The 22047-nt window shown below is 34.1% G+C and overlaps 1 protein-coding gene across 5 annotated transcripts in view; it reads left to right on the top strand.

Moving 5' to 3' along the window:
- Positions 1–22047, top strand: part of CEP120 (centrosomal protein 120) — a 78853-nt gene that overhangs the window by 36111 nt on the left and 20695 nt on the right. For 4 of the 5 annotated variants that reach the window (XM_081289735.1, XM_081289733.1, XM_081289734.1 and 1 more), the window contains 8 exons: positions 1907–2056; positions 2890–3072; positions 8224–8320; positions 8415–8567; positions 9265–9354; positions 16512–16604; positions 17538–17699; positions 21370–21492. In XM_081289735.1, the coding sequence (XP_081145861.1) occupies positions 1907–2056; positions 2890–3072; positions 8224–8320; positions 8415–8567; positions 9265–9354; positions 16512–16604; positions 17538–17699; positions 21370–21492 (1051 nt within the window). The remainder of the gene's footprint in view (positions 1–1906; positions 2057–2889; positions 3073–8223; positions 8321–8414; positions 8568–9264; positions 9355–16511; positions 16605–17537; positions 17700–21369; positions 21493–22047) is intronic. The other variant, XM_081289737.1, reaches the window with a different exon arrangement.

Raw genomic sequence — 22047 nt, 5'->3', positions numbered from 1 at the left:
GAATTCATAGAATAGAATGAAAGCTTTTTTTCCATCTCAGCATAAATTCTGCAGTTTACATGTTAAATGCTGACCATTGTTACTAAGATGTTTTTATTTGGAATTGAAGACTGAGTAGAATTTTCTCAAGGTAGCTTTTGTCAAAGAGTCTGTTTTCTCTGTTTTAGAAATAGAATTATTTATTTATTTGTTGATGCTGGGATTGAACCCAGGGATGTTTTACCACTAAGCTATACTCCCAGTGTTTTTTTATTTTCTATTTTGAGTCAGGGTGTTGCTAAGTTGCTTAGGACCTTGCTAAATTGCCCAGGCTGGCCTTGAACTTATGATCTTCTTGCTTCAACCCCCTGAGTTGTTGGAATTATGGGTGTGCACGTCATTACTTGTTTTCTAGTTTCTTTTTTTCTATTCAGTCCTATCACTGAGAACTCATCTGTTCTTTGTATGCCTGTATAGGAATATGACCAGGAGCATAGAAACAGGCACAAAATTAAATGCTATGACAGCGAGCATTGTACAAATCCACTGTGAAAGCACTAATGTTAATTTTTGCTTTTATTCTTGTGATCAGGACCATTTGTTTAATATGAAGTGCCTATAATATGCCAACAGTGCACCTGGTATTATAGGTACATGAAAAGAGCCACATAAACAGAGCAATTTAGTCAGAAGACAGATTCACAGATACGTCAAAATGTAAGGGAGAGTAGTCATTCACTTGGTAAAGGAGAAATAATATTCTAAGCAGGAAGTAAATAGCTACAACCCATTTTTATACTCTACGTAAATTCACTAAATGCTTGTTCAGTCTTTGATTCATTTTAAGGCACTTTGTAAATTATCATTTAATTTTTTGATACATGTTTTGTCATGCTCTGCATTACTATGAAATTGTGGTTTGCAACTGTGTAATAGAATTTATGAAGTAAGATTGGTTTTTCAAAACGTTTAACCTGCAGGACTTTCTTCAATCTGGATTTTTTTTTTTTAATTCTTTAATCACTAGATCCTATACCTATAGTGTGGTGTAGTAGTTGAAAATCTAGGGTATGAACTCTCTGAGGTGAATTGACTTCAGGGAATATAATTATATAAGAATTGTGTGAATGCACAGGATCTTTTTGTATGAAAAGTAATTTTTTTTCTAGTAAGGTTTAAATTTTACTTTCATGTATGAGTAACAACATACAAGATAAAATTAAAATATCATATTTAGCTTTAAATGCAGAGTATGTTCAGGCATTCTTACTTTTAACCTAGTGTGGTTTTATTTATTTGGTATTCAGCATTCTTAGACTACTAGGGAATGAACCCAGGAGTGTTCTGTCTCTGAGATATACCCCAGTCCTTTGTTTTGTGACAGGGTCTTGCTAAGTCACCGAGACTGGCCTCAAACTTGAGATCCTCCAGTCTCAGCTTCTTGAGTAGCTAGGATGAAAGGCTTGCATTACCACCCCTGGCTTACCATAGTATGGTTTTGTGACAAGAGGAAGAATAGTGTTAGGTCACTTGTTGATTTATCCATAAGTTGAGTTGTTTTTATTCTGATTCTCTGTTCAAAGATAAATTACTATTAATGTATCCCTTTTGCAGTTGACTAAGGGCTTTTTAGCCCAAAAAAGACCAGGACATTATTATATGAAGAAAAGTAGGTTTAGAAATTAAAATTTGCAAGCATTTCCTGAGTGTTTATTAAATGACAAACTGCTTGTTTGTTCCTGGAAATGCAGAGATGAAAAAGGATGCATGCCCACAAGGAACTTAAGGCAAATGGGAACTCCATATTCCTACTATTTTTTAATTTAAAAAATTCTGCTTTCTCTAAGTATTCATATTATATTTTTCAATCAAACTATAAGTGTTATCTGTAGATTATACAGTAAGACTTTAAATTTTATAATTCTAGGTATTCATACCCTTTCTTTGGAAGTGCAGCTCCTATTATGACTAATCCTCCTGTAGAAGTTCGGAAAAACATGGAAGTTTTTCTTCCCCAGTCTTATTGTGCATTTGATTTTGCAACTATGCCTTATCAGCTGCAAGATACCTTCTTAAGGTAGAGTATACACTGCATTTTCTTATTGAAAAGTCAACTCTAGAAAATTTGTATCTTTTCAAAGAAAGGAATTTATATAGATTTAAATCCATAGAAGTTTATGCATTTGAGAATCAAGAGACACACTTACAGATAATTTTTGTGACATTTGTGCTTCTACATCACTTTTATATTGTTGGTTGGTCTATTTATTTATTTGATACTGAGGGTTGAACCCCTAGGGTGCTTTACCATTGAGCTACATCCCCAGTCCTTTTTTATTTTTATTTTGAGGCAGTCTCACTCAGTTGCCTAGGGCCTCGTTTTCAGATTTTCATATCTTATTTGCTTGAGTTTAGATATTTGAACTTTGTTAAATAACTAAGAACTTTGATAACTAAGAGTTTGATAAATAACTTTGATAAATAACTAAGTACTCTTAGTTATTTACTTAGATTATTGAGTCACTGAATAACTATAGTGTTTTATTTGCTTTTTTGGAGGTTTATAATCTAGTTATCTGAAATTTGTGAAAAAATGAGATCTATGAAATCTTTATTTTCTGAGTTTCACAATCCAAATTTATACATTATTTTTACAGGAAGAATGAAGGATAGATACAATATCTAACCATTTTGGGATACTGTGTGAAAGAGTTTTCTTTATTGCCTAATAGAAAACATAATTGTACTTCATATTTGTTACTTATGGAATGGAGCCTTTAATTTAACAATTGTGTTAGATGACTTTTCAGGGAACAAAACATCTTTGATTACATTAAGGGCATTTATAATTTTATTTCAGAAAAGACTTTAGAATTGATAGGTATGAACTCATGTTTCTCTCTTCTTTAGGATTCCATTGCTGGTTGAATTATGGCACAAGGATAAAATGAGTAAAGATTTACTCCTGGGAATCGCAAGAATCCAACTTTCTAACATCTTGTCTTCAGAAAAAACTCGTTTTTTAGGTTCTAATGGTGAACAATGTTGGCGTCAAACTTACAGTGAAAGTGTGCCTATTATAGCAGCACAAGGGTAATGCATCTTACACAATTGATTTTCACTTTCCTTTTATTCATGTGATGTTTACGGTTAACGGACCACAACTTTATCCTTTCATAACCTCTTTTTGCTCATCTTTTTTCTTTGACTTGTGGGGTATGTATTTACTTGATTGCTTAGCTTTCTACTGCTCATTTTCCTTCACAAAATTAAAAATTCTTCACTACTATAGTAGTCTAATTCTTATTGAGACTGCTACATTTTCCCACTCTTTAAAGTTTTAAATTCAGAATCTTATTTTGTTATTTAAGGTTGAGTTTATAATGTATGTGTACAGTATTTTGAGGATATTATATATGTTAGCACTTAGAGGTGATTTTTTCAGATGTATTCATTTTTATTAGTTTTTTTATGATTATAAATGAATGGGATTCATTCTTACATTTTTTCTATAATTTTATTATTCAAGGGACAGAAAATTTTATGAAATTTCAAGAAGGCATAAACTTTTCACTTGATTACTAATCTGAGAATTGTTTAACATCGTTTCTTCTCAGAGGATCATCCATTGCAGCATGTTGGCAGAGTCGCCAGTGCTCTCAAGCCAAAGGCAGGCAGCCAGGAGTCCAGAGCCTTAAAATCTAAAGTCTCTGCATGGGAGTAGAAACCTCAGGCAGTGGCTCTTGACATCTGCACAGCAGGATGCTGGAAAGAGCATGGGCACTGGTCTGCCTAGTTTCTTAGAGGTATCCAATTCTCCTAGTGGGGCTTGCAGCTCCTGCTGGGTCAGAGGCTTTGGGCCTGGGCAGACAGGCAGGTCTGTGCCTCTTTTCAAAGTGCTGTGCAATCCGGATCCATGGAGGGGGCAGTCAGAGCCAAGAAACTCACAGGGTTTTAAAAGAGTTTCATGGTTAAAGTCATGATGATTCCAAGAAAGGAAGCCCAGCTTAGGATAAAAAGACAGAGGCCAGGGCCTAGGATCTGATTCCATGAGGGCCAGCAGTGCCTGTGGCCCTGGAGTATCATCTCCACAATCCCAGGCCTCCCTCACACAGCTGGGGAAATGCTTCTCCATAGCTGCAGACTTTCAGAGGAGGAAAAGTCTTCAGAGTCCCCTTGCCTGATGATTTCTACTCTTCTGGGCTCCTCGTGACCTTTTTCTTACCCAGCTCAGAGACGGCCCTTCCTGGCTCCTGCCTCGAGCCACCTGGCGGTAGTCTCATTCTTACATTCTTATATGCACAAAATGTAACTTGATAAATTTCTTTCCCCATGCCTCACTTTTCTCTGCCTTCCTCTGGATCCCCTTTGTCAACTCTGCTAGTATCCTTTATATGTTCATGAGGTTTCTTCTTCTTTTTCTTTTTTCTTTTCTTTTCTTTTTTTTTTTTACTTTTTTTATTTTCTCTAGCTTATATATATGTGAGAGAGAACATATGACCCTTTACTTTTTTGAGTCTGGCTTATTTCGTTCAACATGATGCTCTTCAGTACCATCCATTTTTCAGCAAATGACATAATTTTTTCTTCTTTATGGCTAAATAAAACTCTGTTGTATACATGTCCCATATTTTCTTTATCCATTCATCTGTTGATGGACACCTAGGCTGGTTCTATAACTTGGCTATTGTAAATTGTGCTGCTATTAGCATAGGTATGCATGCATTGCTGTAGTATGCTGACTTTGCTTTGGAAAATGCCAACAAGAAGTGTAATTGGTTCATATAGCAGTTCCGTTTCTAGTCTTTTAGGGAAGCTCCCTATAGATTTCCATAGTTGTACATTTTACAGTCCTACCAGCAATGTATAAATGTTCCTTTTTCCCATATGCTTGCCAGCATTTATTGCTTGTATTGTTGATGATTGCCATCCTTACTGTAGTGAGATGAAATCTCAGTGTAGTTTTGATTTGCATTTCCCTAATTGCTAAAGATCTTGAACACTTTTTTCCTATATTTGTTGGCCATTTGAATTTTTTTGAGAAATATCTAGTCCATTTGCTAATTTATTGCTTGGGTTATTTGGGGTTTTTTTTTTTTTTTAAAGATCTTTATATATTCTGGCTAGTACTATGATGTCTGTATCATTGTTCTTTATGTTCAGAATTGCTTTAGCTATTTTGGGTCTTTAATTCGTTTATATGAATCTTAGAAATTCTTTTTTTTTTCTAGTTTTCTAAAGAATATCATTGGTATTTTGATGGGGATTGCTTTGAAGATCGTTTTTGGTAATATGGCCTTTTTTTGTTGTTGTTGTTGGTACTGGGGAAAGAACCCAGGGGTTCTTCCCAACTGCTGGGATTACAGGTGTGTACTACCATGTCTGGCAATATGGCCATTTAAACAATATTAATTCTGCTTCTCCATTAACATAGGAGATCTTTCTGTCTTCTAGTGTCTTCTCCTATTTCTTTTCTCAGTGTTTTCTGATTTTCATCATTGTTGTCTTTTATCTTTTTGGTTAGATTTATTCCTAGGTTTTGGTTTTTTTTTTTTTTTAAATATTTGTTTGGGTTTATTGTTTGAGGATATTGTGAATGTAATTATTTTCCTAAATTTTTTTTTCAGCAGGTTCATTATTGGTGTATAGAAAAGATATTGTTGCTTACTGTTTTCATTTGATCTCCTGCTCTTTTGCTGGATTTCTTTATCAGCTTTATAAGTCTTCTGGTGGAGTTTTTTTTTTTTTTTGACCTTTTAAGTATAGGATCCTATTATCTGCAAGCTGCTCATTTGATGACTTCTTTTACTATTTGTATCCGTTTTATTTCCTCCTCTTGTCAGAGGCAGTTTTTAAAATAAGCCTGAGGATATTTAGCTCTATAGCTAGCATGTGTGAAGGCCTGAGTTCAATCCCCAGAACCACAAAGTAATTTTTTTTTTTGCCCTGAACTTCATTGCCAAAATAAAAAGCTTTGATTATTTTACATATTTTAATCAACATATTTGTTGAATTATTTTTTAATTAATAAAAATTACATTCAGCTTAACATTGTACACTATTTTTCTTTGTTTTTAAAGCATAATGAGAAAGAAAAAGGAAATAAGACTGTAAAAATCTGAGATCTTGAAATTTCTTTTTTTATATCTCCCCATCTGTAGCTACTTCCAGAGTCTGAAAGATTTAGCAAAATCTTATTCACTTGGAAGGTGTGGGAACAGGTATCTTGGAGAATCAAATAGTTGGTTAACAATTCTATTTGTTTTGAGTCCTATTACTGAAGAATCTCTTTTAAAAATTAGTGTTCTTTTAATAGTAGCTATTGTAATGTTGTCTGCCTGTTTTGAATATTGCTTTTATTGTCCTGCTTTGTAGAGAGAGAAGTTTTTGCAAATTTACCCAAGTGAGAACTTCAGATATGCTCAGGAGTTTCTCTCAGATACAATAGTGGTTCATTTTACTTTATTCATTTTTTCTAAGATTTGTGAGAAGAAAATTTAAAAGTTGGCTAATTAAGAATTCTAATTGTATGAGATTCATTAAAGTTTTCTTTGGACTGGTATATTTGAGTTAGGGAAAAACCATGTGTTTTGATTATTAGTTTTATTTTTCAGCCTGGCGTGGTGGCGCACGCCTGTAATCCTAGTGAGTTGGGAGGCTGAGGTAGGAGGATCTCAGCAAGTTCAAAGCCAGCCTTAGCAAAGTAGTGAAGCCCTAAGCAACTTAGTGAGACCCTATCTCAAAATAAAAATTAAGGGACTGGGGATATAGCTCAGTTGGTAGAGTGTTTACCTCGAATGTACAAGGCCCTTGGTACAATCACCAGTACCACAAAAAAATAAAGTAAAATAAAAAATAAAAAGGGCTGGTGATGTGACTCAGTGATTAAGTACCCCTGGGTTCAATTCCTAGTACCAAAAAGCAACAATTTATTTCTCTTTAATGTGTTGCCTTATTTTTTATTATTTAATGATAAATATTACCCACAGCTCTTTAATACAGAGAAGAACTCATTATGGCCCAAATAATATATACTTCTGGAAATTAACCTAGAATAAATAATTATTATATCCTGTAAAAGATTGTACATGCCCTGTGTGGTGGTGCATGCCTGTGATCTCAACTACTTGGGAGTCTGAAGCAGAAGGATCACAAGTTTGAGGCCAGCCTCTGTAACAGCAAAACTTGTCTCAAAAATAAAAAGGGCTGGGGATGTCACTTACTGATAGAATGTCCCTGAGTTCAAAACTCAGTAGTGAAAAAAAAAAAAAAAAGATTTATATGAATGTGTATATCCCAGGAAAAGTAGAATATTTCAGAGTAAATTATATAATCAAGAATAGGATGGGCTGGGGTTGTGGCTCAGTGGTAGCGCGCTTGTCTAGCACGTGTGATGCACTGGGTTCGATTCTCAGCACCACATACAAAGAAATAAAGGTCCATCAACTACTAAAAAATATTTTAAAAAAAGAATAGGAGAGAGGGGCTGGGGATGTGGCTCAAGCGGTAGCGCGCTCGCCTGGCATGCGTGCGGCCTGGGTTCGATCCTCAGCACCACATACAAACAAAGATGTTGTGTCTGCCGAAAACTAAATAAATAATTAAATAAATTTAAAAAAAAAAAAAGAATAGGAGAACTATTAAATATATTGTACTGCATAAATTCATTTAGGCAGTAAACCCCACAAACCCATCTTTAAAAACCCTCTAGCACCTTGTCCTTCAGAGATCCAGACAAAGCCACATGAAACCTTAGAATACAAAAGTTGTAGCTGGGGATGTAGCTCAGTTGTAGAATGTGCAAGGTCTTGGGTTTGATCCTAAAATAAAAATAAAAATCAAACATTTTTTTAAAATCACACATTTTTGAATTAAGGTTTATGACGTGAAAATAGGAAAAAAGGACAAACTGTTAGTGTACATGTTTGTATATATATCTACAGTGGACAGTAAGATTTATTAAAATTTTGCCTTTTATATTCAATTTTTCAATAACAGTGTGCATTTGTTTAAGTCATTTTGTAGTAATATAGGTAGGCATTTAGTAGGATGTTTGTGATGATCCAGTAAAATCACAAATACAGAAGATCTTAAAGCTCCTAGAGGCTGCTGCAGTTTCAGCAGTAATAGAGTTGGGTTTAAGAAATGTTACTTATTCCTCAACACTGCAGCTTTGGGGTAATAAAAAGAAAAGTTATACGAAAGTGTTCACAAAGTTAAAAATATTTCTTGTTTCATTTGTAGATCAAATAATAGAATAGTAGATCTGTCTTACACAGTGACTCTAGAAGATTATGGACTAGTAAAAATGCGTGAAATTTTTGTCTCTGATTCATCTCAGGTAAATATAATTGAGTGTTGTCATGTTACTCCTTGAAAGAGATCTAATATTTATACTTTTGTTTGTTGAAATGTGCTTTTCATTCATACTTTAGGTTTTATCTGCTGTACAACAGAAGCCATCTTCTCTTCCTCCAGCACCTTGTAATTCAGAGATCCAGACAGAGCCACGTGAAACCTTAGAATACAAAGCAGCACTTGAGCTAGAAATGTGGAAGGAGATGCAAGAAGACATTTTTGAAAATCAGGTTGCTTTGTAAATTTTACTTAACAGTGTATTTTTGTGTGCCTAGTATATTTTTCTCTTTCTAAGGCAGGATTTTCTCTTGATGTTTCATAGTTTATTTGAATGCCAACAATGTCCTACTCTTTACAGAAAGTTTGAGAATAAAAACATAGTTGAACAGTTTGGCAGAGGCTACTCAGAAGGATGTATCTCAATTTTGTCTGTTATTGTTGGGCAAAGTTAAGAATTACAGTTATTCCTTTAATCTCAAATTCTTATTTAATATACCCAGAATGTGGTACCTTCAGTCTCCAGACAAGGGTTAGGAAACAGAACTTATATTACTTTATACTTTACTGATATGGATATTACATGCCTCAAGCAGTAATATCCATATCAGTAAATCCCCAGTAATTGAACTCAGGGGCACTTGACCACTGAGCCACATCCCTGGCCCTATTTTGTAGGTCTCATTGAGTTGCTTAGCACCTTGTTTTTGTTGAGGCAGGATTTGAGCTCATATCCTCCTGCCTTAGTCTCCTGAGCCATTGGAATTACAGGCATGCACCTCTGCGCCTGGCTTGTTTTTTTAATAATATAGAAAATGCCTGTGGCAAAAATAAATGAATAAATTATTGATCAGTATTAGTTAACTTAAAACAATTGATTCATTTAAATATTTGGAGGTTATTGAGGTGACTTGATTTTTCTTTTTGTAGCTAAAGCAGAAAGAACTGGCTCATATGCAGGCTCTTGCAGAGGAATGGAAAAAAAGGGACCGAGAAAGAGAATCACTAGTGAAAAAAAAGGTAATAATTTCAATAACAATTGAAGGGGAGAAGAATATTAATGATAATATCTTGCATCTACATTAAGGAAAATATTTGAATGGAATAAATTAATTATCCTTGGTATGTGTTGACATGGAAGAAATTAATGAATATGTTAGGGCAGAAGGGAGGCTTTTCACTGTAAGATGTTTGTACTTTTTGGATTTTGAAATTTACATAGGTACTACCAATTCAAAAATATATATAAATTGTATAAAATGAATAGAGAAAAAGCATGCCTCTTTATGAAAAAGAAAATAGCACATTTAAAAGTGTATGTAAAAATTATATTATAACCTGAAAGTTAATTAAAAGCCTCTAAAACTTTTGAGCTATTTTTAGAAATAAATCATGAACTAAACCACATCTTAAAGAATATCGTCAGACTGTCCAATCTTATGCCAGTAGCAGAAGTTCAGTATTTGTCCATTTACACTCAAGTTATTTAATAAAACAACCCTGACAGTGAGACTTTTTTCAAATATTTCAACATTAAGATTTCAAAAATACTCTCATAAGTGGTTAATCAGTATATGACCTCAGGTTTCAGGGGATGACTCTGCAGGTCTCCTTTGCTTAATCTCTCTGCATCTTCCTCTTCTCACAAATTCCAGTTGCCTCTGCCTTTGCAGTCTCTAGTCTTTCCTCTACTCAGCAAGATGGCAGGTGTTGCCCTTTCTTGAGCTTCAGTCCAGAAACTGCCCCCAGACAGCAAACTATAATTATTGTAGGGTTTGCCTCCCTGTCTCTTAGGGATCATAGTCCTGTGCTGCCTATTGTTCATTCTGGGTTTATAGAGGAGAACTCTTGGGGAAACAGAGTCCTCTGGGCCTTTGACTTTCAAAATATCATTTCAGCTTTTTCTAACTTAATTCTCAGTCATTAGAAATTTGAATAACAAAATTTGAAAAAAGCTAAAAGAAGAGAAGACTACCTCAGAAACTCCATTTTAAGGTAATGTTTAGATAACAAAAATGAGAATTAAAATCCCTCACATATATTTTAAATACTAGACTAGTTTTTTATTACTTAATATGAGTTTCATATTATTTAATTATAATTATAATTATGATTAATGATAATTATAATTAATATAAATATGAGTTTCATATTAAATAATAGGTACAGAACTCAGGTTATACTAATTAAATCAAAGGGAACTAGACAGTATTTTAATGTTTTGAAATTTTCACTATCCTTTAAAAACTAAGCAGGTTAATTCTTTTATTTTTTTATTTTTTGGAATTTTCACAAATTTTATTGGTACATATTTGTTATACAGAATGATGGGTATCATTGTGACATATTTTTGCATACATAAAAAATGTAATTTGATCAATTTCACTTTCCAGTACCCCACTATCCTCTCTTCTTACCTCACTCCAATCCTTTTTCCTCCATCCTATTGGTCTCTTTTAATTTCTTTTTTTTAATTAATTTTTTATTTGTTTAAATTAGTTAAACATGTCAGTAGAATATACTTATATACTTTGATATATCATACATAGATGGGATATAATTTCTCATTTTTCTGAGTATACATATTGTAGGATCATTTTGGTCATATAGTCACATATATACATAAAGTAATAATTCTACTACCTTTCTTATCCCCACATTCCCTGCCTTCCCCTCCTTTCACTTCCCTCTACTTTTTTTTTTTTGCATTACAATTCTTAGTACACATATGCAATTTTTGTATCTCTGTTTGTATATATAGTATGTTGACACCCAATTCAAGTCTTCATAACATGTACTTTGTATATTGATGTCCATCACATTCCACCATCCTTGCTAATCCCCTGCCCTCTTCCTTACCCTCCTACCCCTCTTCCCTCTCTAGAATTCATCTATTCCTCCCACGCTCTCCCTCTCTACCCCACTATGTGTCAACCTCCTTATATCAGAGAAATCATTCAGCATTTTTTTTTTTTTTTTGGATTGGCTGACTTCACTTAGCATTATCTTCTCCAACACCATCTATTTACCTGCAAATACCATGGTTTTGTTCTTTTTTAATGCTGAGTAAAATTCCATTGTGTATATATGCCATATTTTTTTTATCCATTCATTCACTGAAGGACATCTAGGTTGGCTCCACAGTTTTAACTATTGTGAATTGTGCTGCTATAAACATTGATGTGGCTGTGTCCCTGTAGTATGCTATTTTTAAGTCCTATGGGTATAGTCCGAGAAGAAGAATAGCTGGGCCAAATGGTGGTTCCATTCCGAGTTTTCCAAGGAATCTCCATTCTGCTTTCCAAATTGGCTGCACCAGTTTGCAGTCCCACCAACAATGTATGAGTATACCTTTTTCCCCACATCCTCGCCAACACTTATTGTTGTTTGTCTTCATAAGCTTAAGCAGGTTGATTCTTGAATCATTTTTTTCTATATTAAAATATTTTTTGTATTGAGGTTTGTAAAAATCAAATGATAAACCAATTTGAAAAGTTAATAAAATTGCTACGATTTGTCAAAAGCCATAATTGAACTTTTTGTTGCAATAAAAAAAGAAGTTTAAAAGGCAAGTTCATTGTCATTTTGGTAATAATGACAAAATGATCTTTTTAGTTGAAGTTTTTATTTGGTTTCCTTGTATATAACTATTTTGACCATTTCAACTTGAATTACTGATCTCCTGGCCCATTAGTAACTCTAGTCAGAAAACATGATGCTTGCTTAATAAATAATTGAACTAATTGATATTAGTCATTGAAAAGGTAGATTTGAATTTACCATGTTCTTTCAACCTAAGTGCATTTTGAGACTTAAGTATTTTATTGAATATTTTATCTTAAAGTGCCCTACATTGAAAAAATATTGTGAACTAGGATGTGTTAACATATGATGTGGTCTTTAAACTTCAAGTCAATAGGGAGAAACAATTTTTTCTTCAGTGTAATGAAATTTTTTGAAGCCAAATTCTGTGAGACTCTCACTATAACATTTGTTTATGTCCATAATGATCGAACCTTTTCTATTAATTTATTTTTATTTTTTTCAATTATGGTTTTTTTGAGACAATGTTTTACTTCATTAATGTTTTGAAAGTTTACTTGAAGGAGTTATATGCACACTTGGTTCCTGTTCTACCTTTTGAAACAGCTGAGATAGTGTTTAACTCTTACATGTGACTAAAGATAGTTATCATGTACTCACAAAGGAGGAAGACATCATTCATACATAAGGGAGCATATGACTTAAGTGTTTAAGATCATGTTTTTACTTTGGTGAAATTTAGTAGATATCACCAAGTGGACCCAAAGGGCATTCCAAATAGAGACATTCCCTTGAACAAAGGCAGAAAAGTTTGAAATAGGGTCTGCATTTAAAAAATAGTGTGTAGTTGGATGTGGGGAGAGGGGAGGACAGGTTGAAGGGTCAAGATCTGAATGATCTTATTTTCTACTTCAAAGAGTTTAGATCCTATATAGGCTTTTCCATCCAGGGTTCTCTGAGAGAATGAAACCCTCATGTCCTTAGGCACATGTTGTTGGTAATGAACTAACTTTCTCTTGTGCATCTAGGCTGGTAGACTGTTTTAGAAGACAAGAGAAGATAATTACTTCATTTTTCATATTCAGTGGTTCAGATGATGAACCCTGCTTGAGAAAGGTAGCGATTTGAGAAACTTTTCTTTTTTAATGAAAATTTTTATGTAAAGAAATGACATGATCACATTTTTTATTTCAAATAGTCATTCTGATGGAAGAATAGTGGATGGAACAAAGGAATGTGAAACTAAATTCTGGGAAAATGGGAGAACTATTTATAAATGAAAATGAAGGCTCTAAGATAACAGCTATAGGATTATGGAGAAGAAGGAATGGGTGGAGAAGAGATGATGTTAATTGTTTACATCCTCAAGGGGTCTTTGGTGCTGCTCTACAATCCTTTCTTCTTCAGTGAATTCATTCTCTAATCAGTTCACACAATTTTTCTCTTACCAAACAACATCCAGTTTCATCTCTTCCATTCTAAAATGCTTCCTCTACTTGTCTTTCTTGATTGTACTCTCCTATATTCTGCTGACTTATCTCCCCTTCCCAATTTTCATGTTAGATTCAACTTCTAAATATTGTTTTGCTCTGGAGAACAGTCCTTGAATCCCTTCTTTTCTGTCTTGAGATCTGATCCACTCTATCAGCATTGCATACATCAAATCATATACATTATACACACCCAACCTCTCCCCTCTGCTTCCATCTCCAGCTTCTTTCCTGGACTGTGCAGCTCATTACATGACTGCCTTCACTATATTGCCAGTTTGCTGTCTAGTATGCATCTCAAATTTAATATGTCTAAAATTAAAGTTTTTATCTTATGTCCTCTGTAAATTTGCTCCTGTTGATTCTCCATCTTAATAAATGACAAAACTTTTAGTTAACTGTTCAGGCTACAAACCAAGTAACTTTTGACTATTTTATTGAACATATAGTTTGTTAGCAAATCCTGTTGGCTTCACATTCAGAATGTATTGTGCAAAGTAACCATTTACAATCACCTCCAATACTGTTTCCCTAGTTTAAGCCATCATGGCCTTGCTCCTAAGAATACTAGTTACTTTTTAACCTTGGTAGCTCTCATTTATTCCTGGCCCCTATACCTTATTTTATCTATCCTGGCCCAAGAGTACAGCTTTTAGAATTTAAGACAGAATTATATACTCCTCTGTTCAAAACTCATCCTACTGACATTCACACTTTACAATAAAACTTAAAAGAGTTCTTACCAGGACCTCCAAGGCCTTATATGATCTGTACCCTAGCTTCCTTTTCCACCTCCGGTTAGTCTTGTTACTGGCTTCCTTGTAATTCTTCAAACATGCTAAGCCACTCCTCTTATCAGGATCTATGGATTCTCTTCCTTCAAAGATAATTTTGATGTCTGCTTAGAATAATCTCAGTGAGGTCTTCTCTGTACCTTATCTAAAGTAGTGTCCCTCTTCTATCCCTCTATAACTGTCCTCTCAACTCTGATTTATTTTTAATAGCATATTATTAAACTTATATTAAATATTCACACACTTACATATAGTTTGCCTTCCCTGAGAATATCATTTTTAGAATATCATTTCCACTCAAATTTTATTTTGCCCTACATATGCTAGATATACAATAAATATTAGTTAAAAAGATTATGATTTCAGGTTTTTATACATTTTTGAGTTTAAGATATAAGAAAAATATTGATATATTCAACAGGTATTTAGGTCTATAAACCTGAAATTCAGGAGGGAGGTTTGATTTTGTAATGTAATTTGGAAGTTCTTGGTATATGTGATGGTAGTAGGAAGATGAGATCATCCATGAGGTTATATTGTGCAAGAGAAGGCATCCTGAGACAAAACTCTGAAAAACAAATATTTAGGTATTTGTATTAATGATTTGGTGAAGAATGGAAGACATGCTTAACATATTTTTAGGTAGAGTTCACAGAGTTAATATAGAAATAATCCTGATGCTTTGGTTTATTAGGCCTAAATCATTAAATGAAGGTGTCACATTCTGCAGTTAGTTTAAGAGAGTTATTTGGACAATGAGTGTGCTTGTGCTTATGCCAGATTTACAAACAAGCACTAGAAACTTTTTGATATTAGTTAACAGTGTAACTGAGATCTTTAATTAGCAAAGGTAATTTTAGATAAGTCAACAGACTTTGGTTGTCCTAGTCTTTTTTTTTTTTTTTTTTTTATCTTGTACAAGGGATCAAACCCAGGGGCACTTTACTACTGAGCTACCTCCCCAGCCCTTTTTATTTTTTATTTTGAAACAAACAGGGTTTCACTAAGTTGCATAGATAGTGCTTTGCTAATTTGCTGAGTGAGGCTGGCCTCAAACTTGCAGAACTCCTGCCTCAGCCTACCTATTCACTGGGATTACAGGTGTGTGCCACCATGCATAAGGGTCAACCTAGTCTTTAGCAATACATGGTCTTTGGTCTCTGAACTAGTGATGTTACATCTGGATATAACATTTAGGACTTAGTAGAGAACTTTGAAGTTGGGCACACTAGTGCATGCCTGTAATCCTAGCAGTTTAGGAGGCTGAGGCAGGAGGATCTCAAGTTCAAAGCCAGCCTCAGCAAAGCTAAGCACTAAGCAACTCAGTGAGACCCTGTCTGTAAATAAAATATAAAATAGGACTGGGGATGTCACTTATTGGTTGAGTGACCCTGAGCTCAATCCCTGGTACCCCCCTACCAAAAAAAAAAAAAAAAAAGAACCTCAACTCTACATTAAATTCAAGATAGTAGATAATGTAGAAGTTGTAACCTATGAATAATTGTTGAAACTTGTATTTATCTTGGAAAAGAAAAAAAAAACTAGGAAGAGATGTATGATGGCTGTCCCCATGCTCAAATGTGTGATGAAACATTTTCTTTTCTCTTTCCAAGGATAGAAAAATAGGATTAAAGGGTAGGTTTCTAAGGAGTGTCAAATCAGGGATTTATTGTCAACTGGAAAGAGAAGATCGGGATGGGGTCTTAGACCTGGAGACTAGTTAGTAAAAGAGGAGAAAAATTGGTTTTGAAAATTCTCATAAAAAGTGATCAGCCTAAATTGAAGAAAAACCAGGAGAATCCTGCATCCTGTATAGGTCAAGCAGGTACGCCTCTTATCCTGAACAAGACTTTCCTTAAAGGTAGTCTTTATCTCTAAAGAAATTGGTACTAGTCCAGGGGCCTAATCAGGAACTTTGACTAGAATGTAATAAAAAGTCAGATTTGAATGAATATAACTAACTTGTGTACCTCACTAGCTGATCTCACTAGCAAATGGATTAGTTCTAAGACAAGAGAGTATAAGTGACTGAGAGGGCTTCAAAGGAACACTAGAAGATTTTAAGGGATTAGGTTTTGACTGAGCACAAGATTTTACTAGTAGTCTGGTTTTGCCCAGTAGAAGAGTGGGCTTCCTTGTGAAACTGAATACCGCTGTAGATATGCAAACATAAACAAGATGGTCTCTCCTTCTTAGGGTAGAAGAAATTTCTGCTTTGGATTGGTTCCTGTAGTTTGACTATTTCCTATTTTCAGATTGTATTTCAGTGAAATGATATGTATTTTTGAATTTGTGTGTGCTTTGAATGTGGAGAGAGTGTTAAGGTAACTTTTCTTTAACTATATTTTAGGTGGCTGAATATAGTATTTTAGAAGGGAAACTTCAAAAAACCCTAATTGACTTAGAAAAGCGAGAACAACAGCTTGCCAGTGCAGAAACAGAGGTATTTCATTCATCCATCATATATTCTTATTTCATAGTCTATGAAATTCATACCATTTACTTATTTTTGCTCTATACTTACTATATTTCATGGAAATTGTTCTTCAGACATTGTGGGGAAAACCTCACCTAGGTAAAGAATGTTTGATATGTTAGAATGTTAGGAACTGATACAAAAGTGTGACTTGAACTAGTTAACTATTTTACTCAACTTTGGCTGACTTCTTCAATATTGAAGGTTTTTGGTTAAAATTATGTAGAAGGAATGGATAGTTACACTACCTAGAAAAAGAAAATGTAGCATAAAATGGGAGCATATAATTCTAATTTTTTTCCAGAGAGAAGGGAATTTTCCTCTTTATTGTCCATTAAAGATTATATCCCAAGGAAGCATGAGAGCTTGTGTTAGTATTATGCTAAATTAGCTTTTCTTAGATCTTAACTAAGTTTTACCCTTTAAAAATGATTAGAATTTTCTCCCATTAAATTTGTGTGTCCCTTCTCTAACCATAATGTTTCTTAAAATTTTCTTAACAAATTACCCTAATCTTGCCATTATATAGTTTCTGTAATTTCCTGATGATTTAGTTGTTTAATTTTAAATATATCCTCTGAGTGATTAGGCAGGGAGTCTGAAGTTGTTAATAAAGGAAATTAAATTCGAGCACATTTGTTTATATAATAAAATAGGACTTTATTCCAGTGGGAATTGTAAGTGATTAGGGCCTTGTCAGCTGAATTTATACAAATTGTATAAGGATTTTTTTTATTATTAGTATTAAATGATGATCAAAAATTATAAAATCAGTATAAACATTAATTGATAACTAAAAGAGATGATTTACAAATATTCTGAACATTTGACTAAATATATGGATAATAGTATAATGCAGCTTCCAACAGGCCAGCCTCTTAGAGATGCTTTTGTTTTTAGCTTCAAAGAGAGAAAAAGGAACTACAGTCAGAACGTGAACGGAACATGCAAGAACTTCAGGACTGTGTCCGTAGGGCCAAAGAAGACTGTATTCACCAAGTAGAGCTGGAAAGATTAAAGATCAAGCAGCTAGAAGAGGATAAGCACCGACTTCAGCAGCAGGTTGTCATCATCTTACACTTAGTGTTTATTAACTCACTAATGATACCATTTACTGTGGTTTGAGCAATTTATCATTTATTACACTGTGATTCAGATTTACTTTAAGTTGGATCTTGTTTTTCTCCTCCTCCTCCTCCTCCTTCCTCATCCTCTTTTTTTTTTTTTTTGGTAGTGCTAGGGGTTGAACCCCAGGACCTCACACACACCAGGCAAGCTCTTACCACTAAGCTACATATCCCCAGCCCTAGATCTTGTTTTTCTAAGTTAAAGCTAAGGCTATATCGGAAGACTTTTCCTGACTTTATAACTTTGTGAGGAACTACTGTATTTTAGGGTGACTTCTAATATAAAATGATTTTCTGATAAATCTCCTCTTAGTAAATGTAGGTATTAATGTGGCACTGGACAGAGTTTAGTTGAGAATCAGACTTCATAAATTGTCTATGTCCTCTCCATTTCCTCACCTCTTAACGCATCCCACTTGGCTTTCTGTCCCCATTTGTCAGAGAAGCCACTGTTGGCTGAGTCACTAAATTTAGTGGGCATTTCTCGTTTCTTATTAAAACTTAGTAACATGATCAACACTACTGTCCTTATTTTTATATGTTCTCTTCCTGACTTCTGTACCACCACTCTCTTTTCCTCCACTTTTCTGGTGTCCCTTAAAGCTGTTTCTCAGGCTGATCTTTCTTTATCTAGTTATTAAATGTTGAACATTGTCCAAGCTCAGGACTTACTTTCTACTAAATAATCTGACTTCAGAGACAATCTGTAGGTACATTTGGGGTGTTCATATTTATATTCAAAACCTTTCCTATACCCTTGAGTCTCATATACTACATTATCTTTTGGACATCTCTACTTGGATGTCTTAAAGGATGTTTTAAAATCCTAAATGATCTTCCCATTTATACCTGACCTTCTTCCTATAAGAGTTCTGTATTTCAGAGATGGGCTCATCTAATCTTTTTTTTTTTTTTTTTTTTAAAGAGAGAGTCAGAGAGGGAGAGAGAGAGAGAGAGAAAATTTTAATATTTATTTTTTAGTTATCGGCGGACACATCTTTGTTTGTATGTGGTGCTGAGGATCGAACCTGGGCCGCACGTATGCCAGGCGAGCGCGCTACCGCTTGAGCCACATCCCCAGGCCCTCATCTACTCTTATGTGACAGCCAGAATAGTTTTGAAATTTGGGGATGATAAAACCCTTCTTTTTTAAAACCTTTCAATGTTTCCTTACTATTCATAGGATAAAGATCAGAATCATTACGTTGCCCCACAAGTATCTGCATAGTTTGTACCAGCCTGTCTTGAATCTCATCTACTAATTTTTCAATTCTGTTGTGTTCTTTCTCGCCACACTGATCTTCTGTCAGTGTCTGAAGCATGCTATCCTTACTTCCCTGGTAAGATATTTATGTGTGCTGCTTTCTCTGGGCCCCGTGAACTCTAGATTTCATCTAAAGTATCACTTATCCCCAAAAATCTTCACTGACCCCCACTCCCCAATCTAGGTCAAGTTTTTGTTATATGTTCTAATGGAATATTACTTTCCTATTTTTTTTATTATGTATCAGATCTGATATGTTCATAAGTATGATAATTTAATCACTGTCAGATTATTTGCTCCATAAAAACTGTTTTGATTTATAGATGTATGCCTGGAATCCAGGTCAGTTGTCACCAGTGACAGGAACTCAATAAATATTTATAGAAAAAAAGACTAAGCTATTGAAAATTAAGTTTTATATTTCTTGGAAATTTTCAGTAAAAATTAGTATGTATGAGGGATACCTTTAAAGTCTTCAGTACATTCTAGCATGAAGAGTAGTTTCCATAGCAGCTCAGAATCAGTTATAGACACATTATTTACGTAGTTGTAAATATGAATTTGATTGTTACTTTGGAGTTCTAATTTAAAAGGTGAAAAAGTTGTAAAAGTGGGCAGCTGTTATGGGATTCACCAGTAATGCTTCTCTTCTACTTATCAGGAATGTTTAACTGTCTAGAACAAAACCTCTTACTATATATTAGAATCATCAGGAAAGTCCTTGGAAAGTACATCTGTGCCCTGTCCAAGACAGGTATAAATAGTTTACATTTTTTTGTAAGAGGATCCTTCATAGAAAGAACTGATATTGTGGAAAAATTACTAAGGGCACACCTCTGTTCTCGAATCAGTATTCTAAGAATGAGGGGGTAAACAGGAAATTTCTAGGATGTTCAAATTGTCAAGTCCAGGACTATATACATTTCACATCCTATGTATAAGGAAAACTTTTTAGGATATCACTCTGACTAGGTAACATATTAAATATGCAATTCTAAATAGACAGGTAGAAGAGTCAGTTAAACACATTTTTCAGTGAGAGCTATTGAAGATGAAGTATCTGTATTTAAGTGGAAAAAAGCAGGTACCAGAACTCAAAATCATTGTAATTGGTGGACTACTTGGCAACAGGAAAAGAACCCAACATGCTTTAATAGTTTGTTGATTTACAACCTGATAGCAACAACAGCTATTTATGATAATACCGCTGAATGGTGAAGAAACTACCAAATGTAGTATTAAGTTTATTATGTTTTTTGTTTAAAACAAAAAAATGAGGGAGATACTTTACAATGTTTCTATTCAACTTTTGATGTTGAAAGAGTTAAACTTCAATTACATGGAAACTATTCATGTATGGAACAACTCATTACCTAAAGATACTGGATATGTCCTGATTAGAACATTTATCAGTGATGATTTAAGTTGCATTTTTGCTACAGATTTTCTCAGTATTTCAATGTCTGTTGTGTCTTAAATCTGAAGAAAGAAATTATAGGTTATATCTAATGATGGAGTCATTTAGTTTGTTCCCCAAAATGACTTTAATGATCATTATTTACATTTAATTACAAAACCTCAGATTTGAGATGGGGTTGTGGCTCAGTGGTAGAGCCTAGCATCATGTGTGAGGCACTGGCTTCGTCCTCAGCACCACATAAAAATAAATTTAAAAAATAAAGGTTAAAAAAAGGGGGGAGATGCTTTAAAAAAACTCAGATTTTAAAAGAACATCTTTACATCCTCAATTTTTAAAAATATTTTTGAAACTGTTCATAGGGAAATTGTAGTGCTAAGGCAACCCCCCCGGGGGCCACCTCTCTATTAATTTACAAGTATTGACTGCTTTTGTTATAGTCTTATTCTGGGGAATGAAATGATCTGAATTCTATTTTTGCCTTCACTACTGATTAGTTCACTAGTTCTTTGGCATTGCTTCAGTTATTTAGCCCTCTGATTCTTTTTTTTTTTTTTTTTAAGAGAGAGAGTGAGGGAGAGAGAGAATTTTTTTTTAATATTTATTTTTTAGTTATCGGCGGACACAACATCTTTGTTTGTATGTGGTGCTGAGAATTGAGCCACATCCCCAGCCCAAGCCCTCTGATTCTTAATTTTTTACTTATAAAAAGTTTTTAATCTGTTGATAAACAGTTTTTTTAATTATTGAAGATGTTCATTGTCCTCCTTATACTTTATGTATTTTCCCAATTTTCTACTATGGATATGCTTTAGAATAAGGAGAAAAAGACACTTGAATTCTATACTATTATTGAATTCTATAATATTAAACTTTGCTTATGATTGTCTTTAAGTGGCTACAAATACTTTTTCTTAAATACAGCTTAATGATGCTGAAAATAAGTATAAGATTTTGGAGAAAGACTTTCAACAGTTCAAGGATCAGCAAAGCAACAAACCAGAAATCCATCTACAGTCTGAAATAAATCTTCTCACCTTGGAAAAGGTACCCATGTCAATATTTGACACTAATCCAAGTAATCAGTTTATAAGATTAGCGAATAATATGTGTGTATACAATGTAATGTTTCACTGTATTGTTCTAATATGAAATAACACATCAGTGAATTCAAGGCATATGACATTGTTAGTAATTTAATTTGTTGGTTTATGTCGGTTATAGCTTATGCTAATTAGAATATTTGATTGCAAGCAGCACTAACTTTAGAAATAAAGAAATTCACAAACTGTCAAGTGAATGAAGAACAAGTCTCACAATATGGGCAGGAACTAGAAGAAGCAAGTCACAGTCAGTATCTTTCCTGTCTCAAATGGTCTGCTTAGGATGCCCCTGTTAGGAATTGCTATCGCTCTCTCGTCACGGAATCCTGAATCTTCTCATTCTAATGTTGTTACCAAAAGCTTGGTCCTTATCCCCACAGACAATCCAATAATGAGGACTAGTTTTGAGAAAAAGGAAAAAGAAGGTTTATTGCTTTGGTAGCAAAGGAGATGCACAGAGGATTCCTGTCCCAGAGACTGATTCTCCCAACTAGGGGAG

Source organism: Spermophilus citellus (assembly GCF_964194105.1).
Source record: "Spermophilus citellus genome assembly, chromosome: 1".
Taxonomy (NCBI): Eukaryota; Metazoa; Chordata; class Mammalia; order Rodentia; family Sciuridae; genus Spermophilus; species Spermophilus citellus.
The sequence above is the reverse complement of the archived record's forward strand: the minus strand, read 5'-3'. Positions and strand labels throughout refer to the sequence as shown.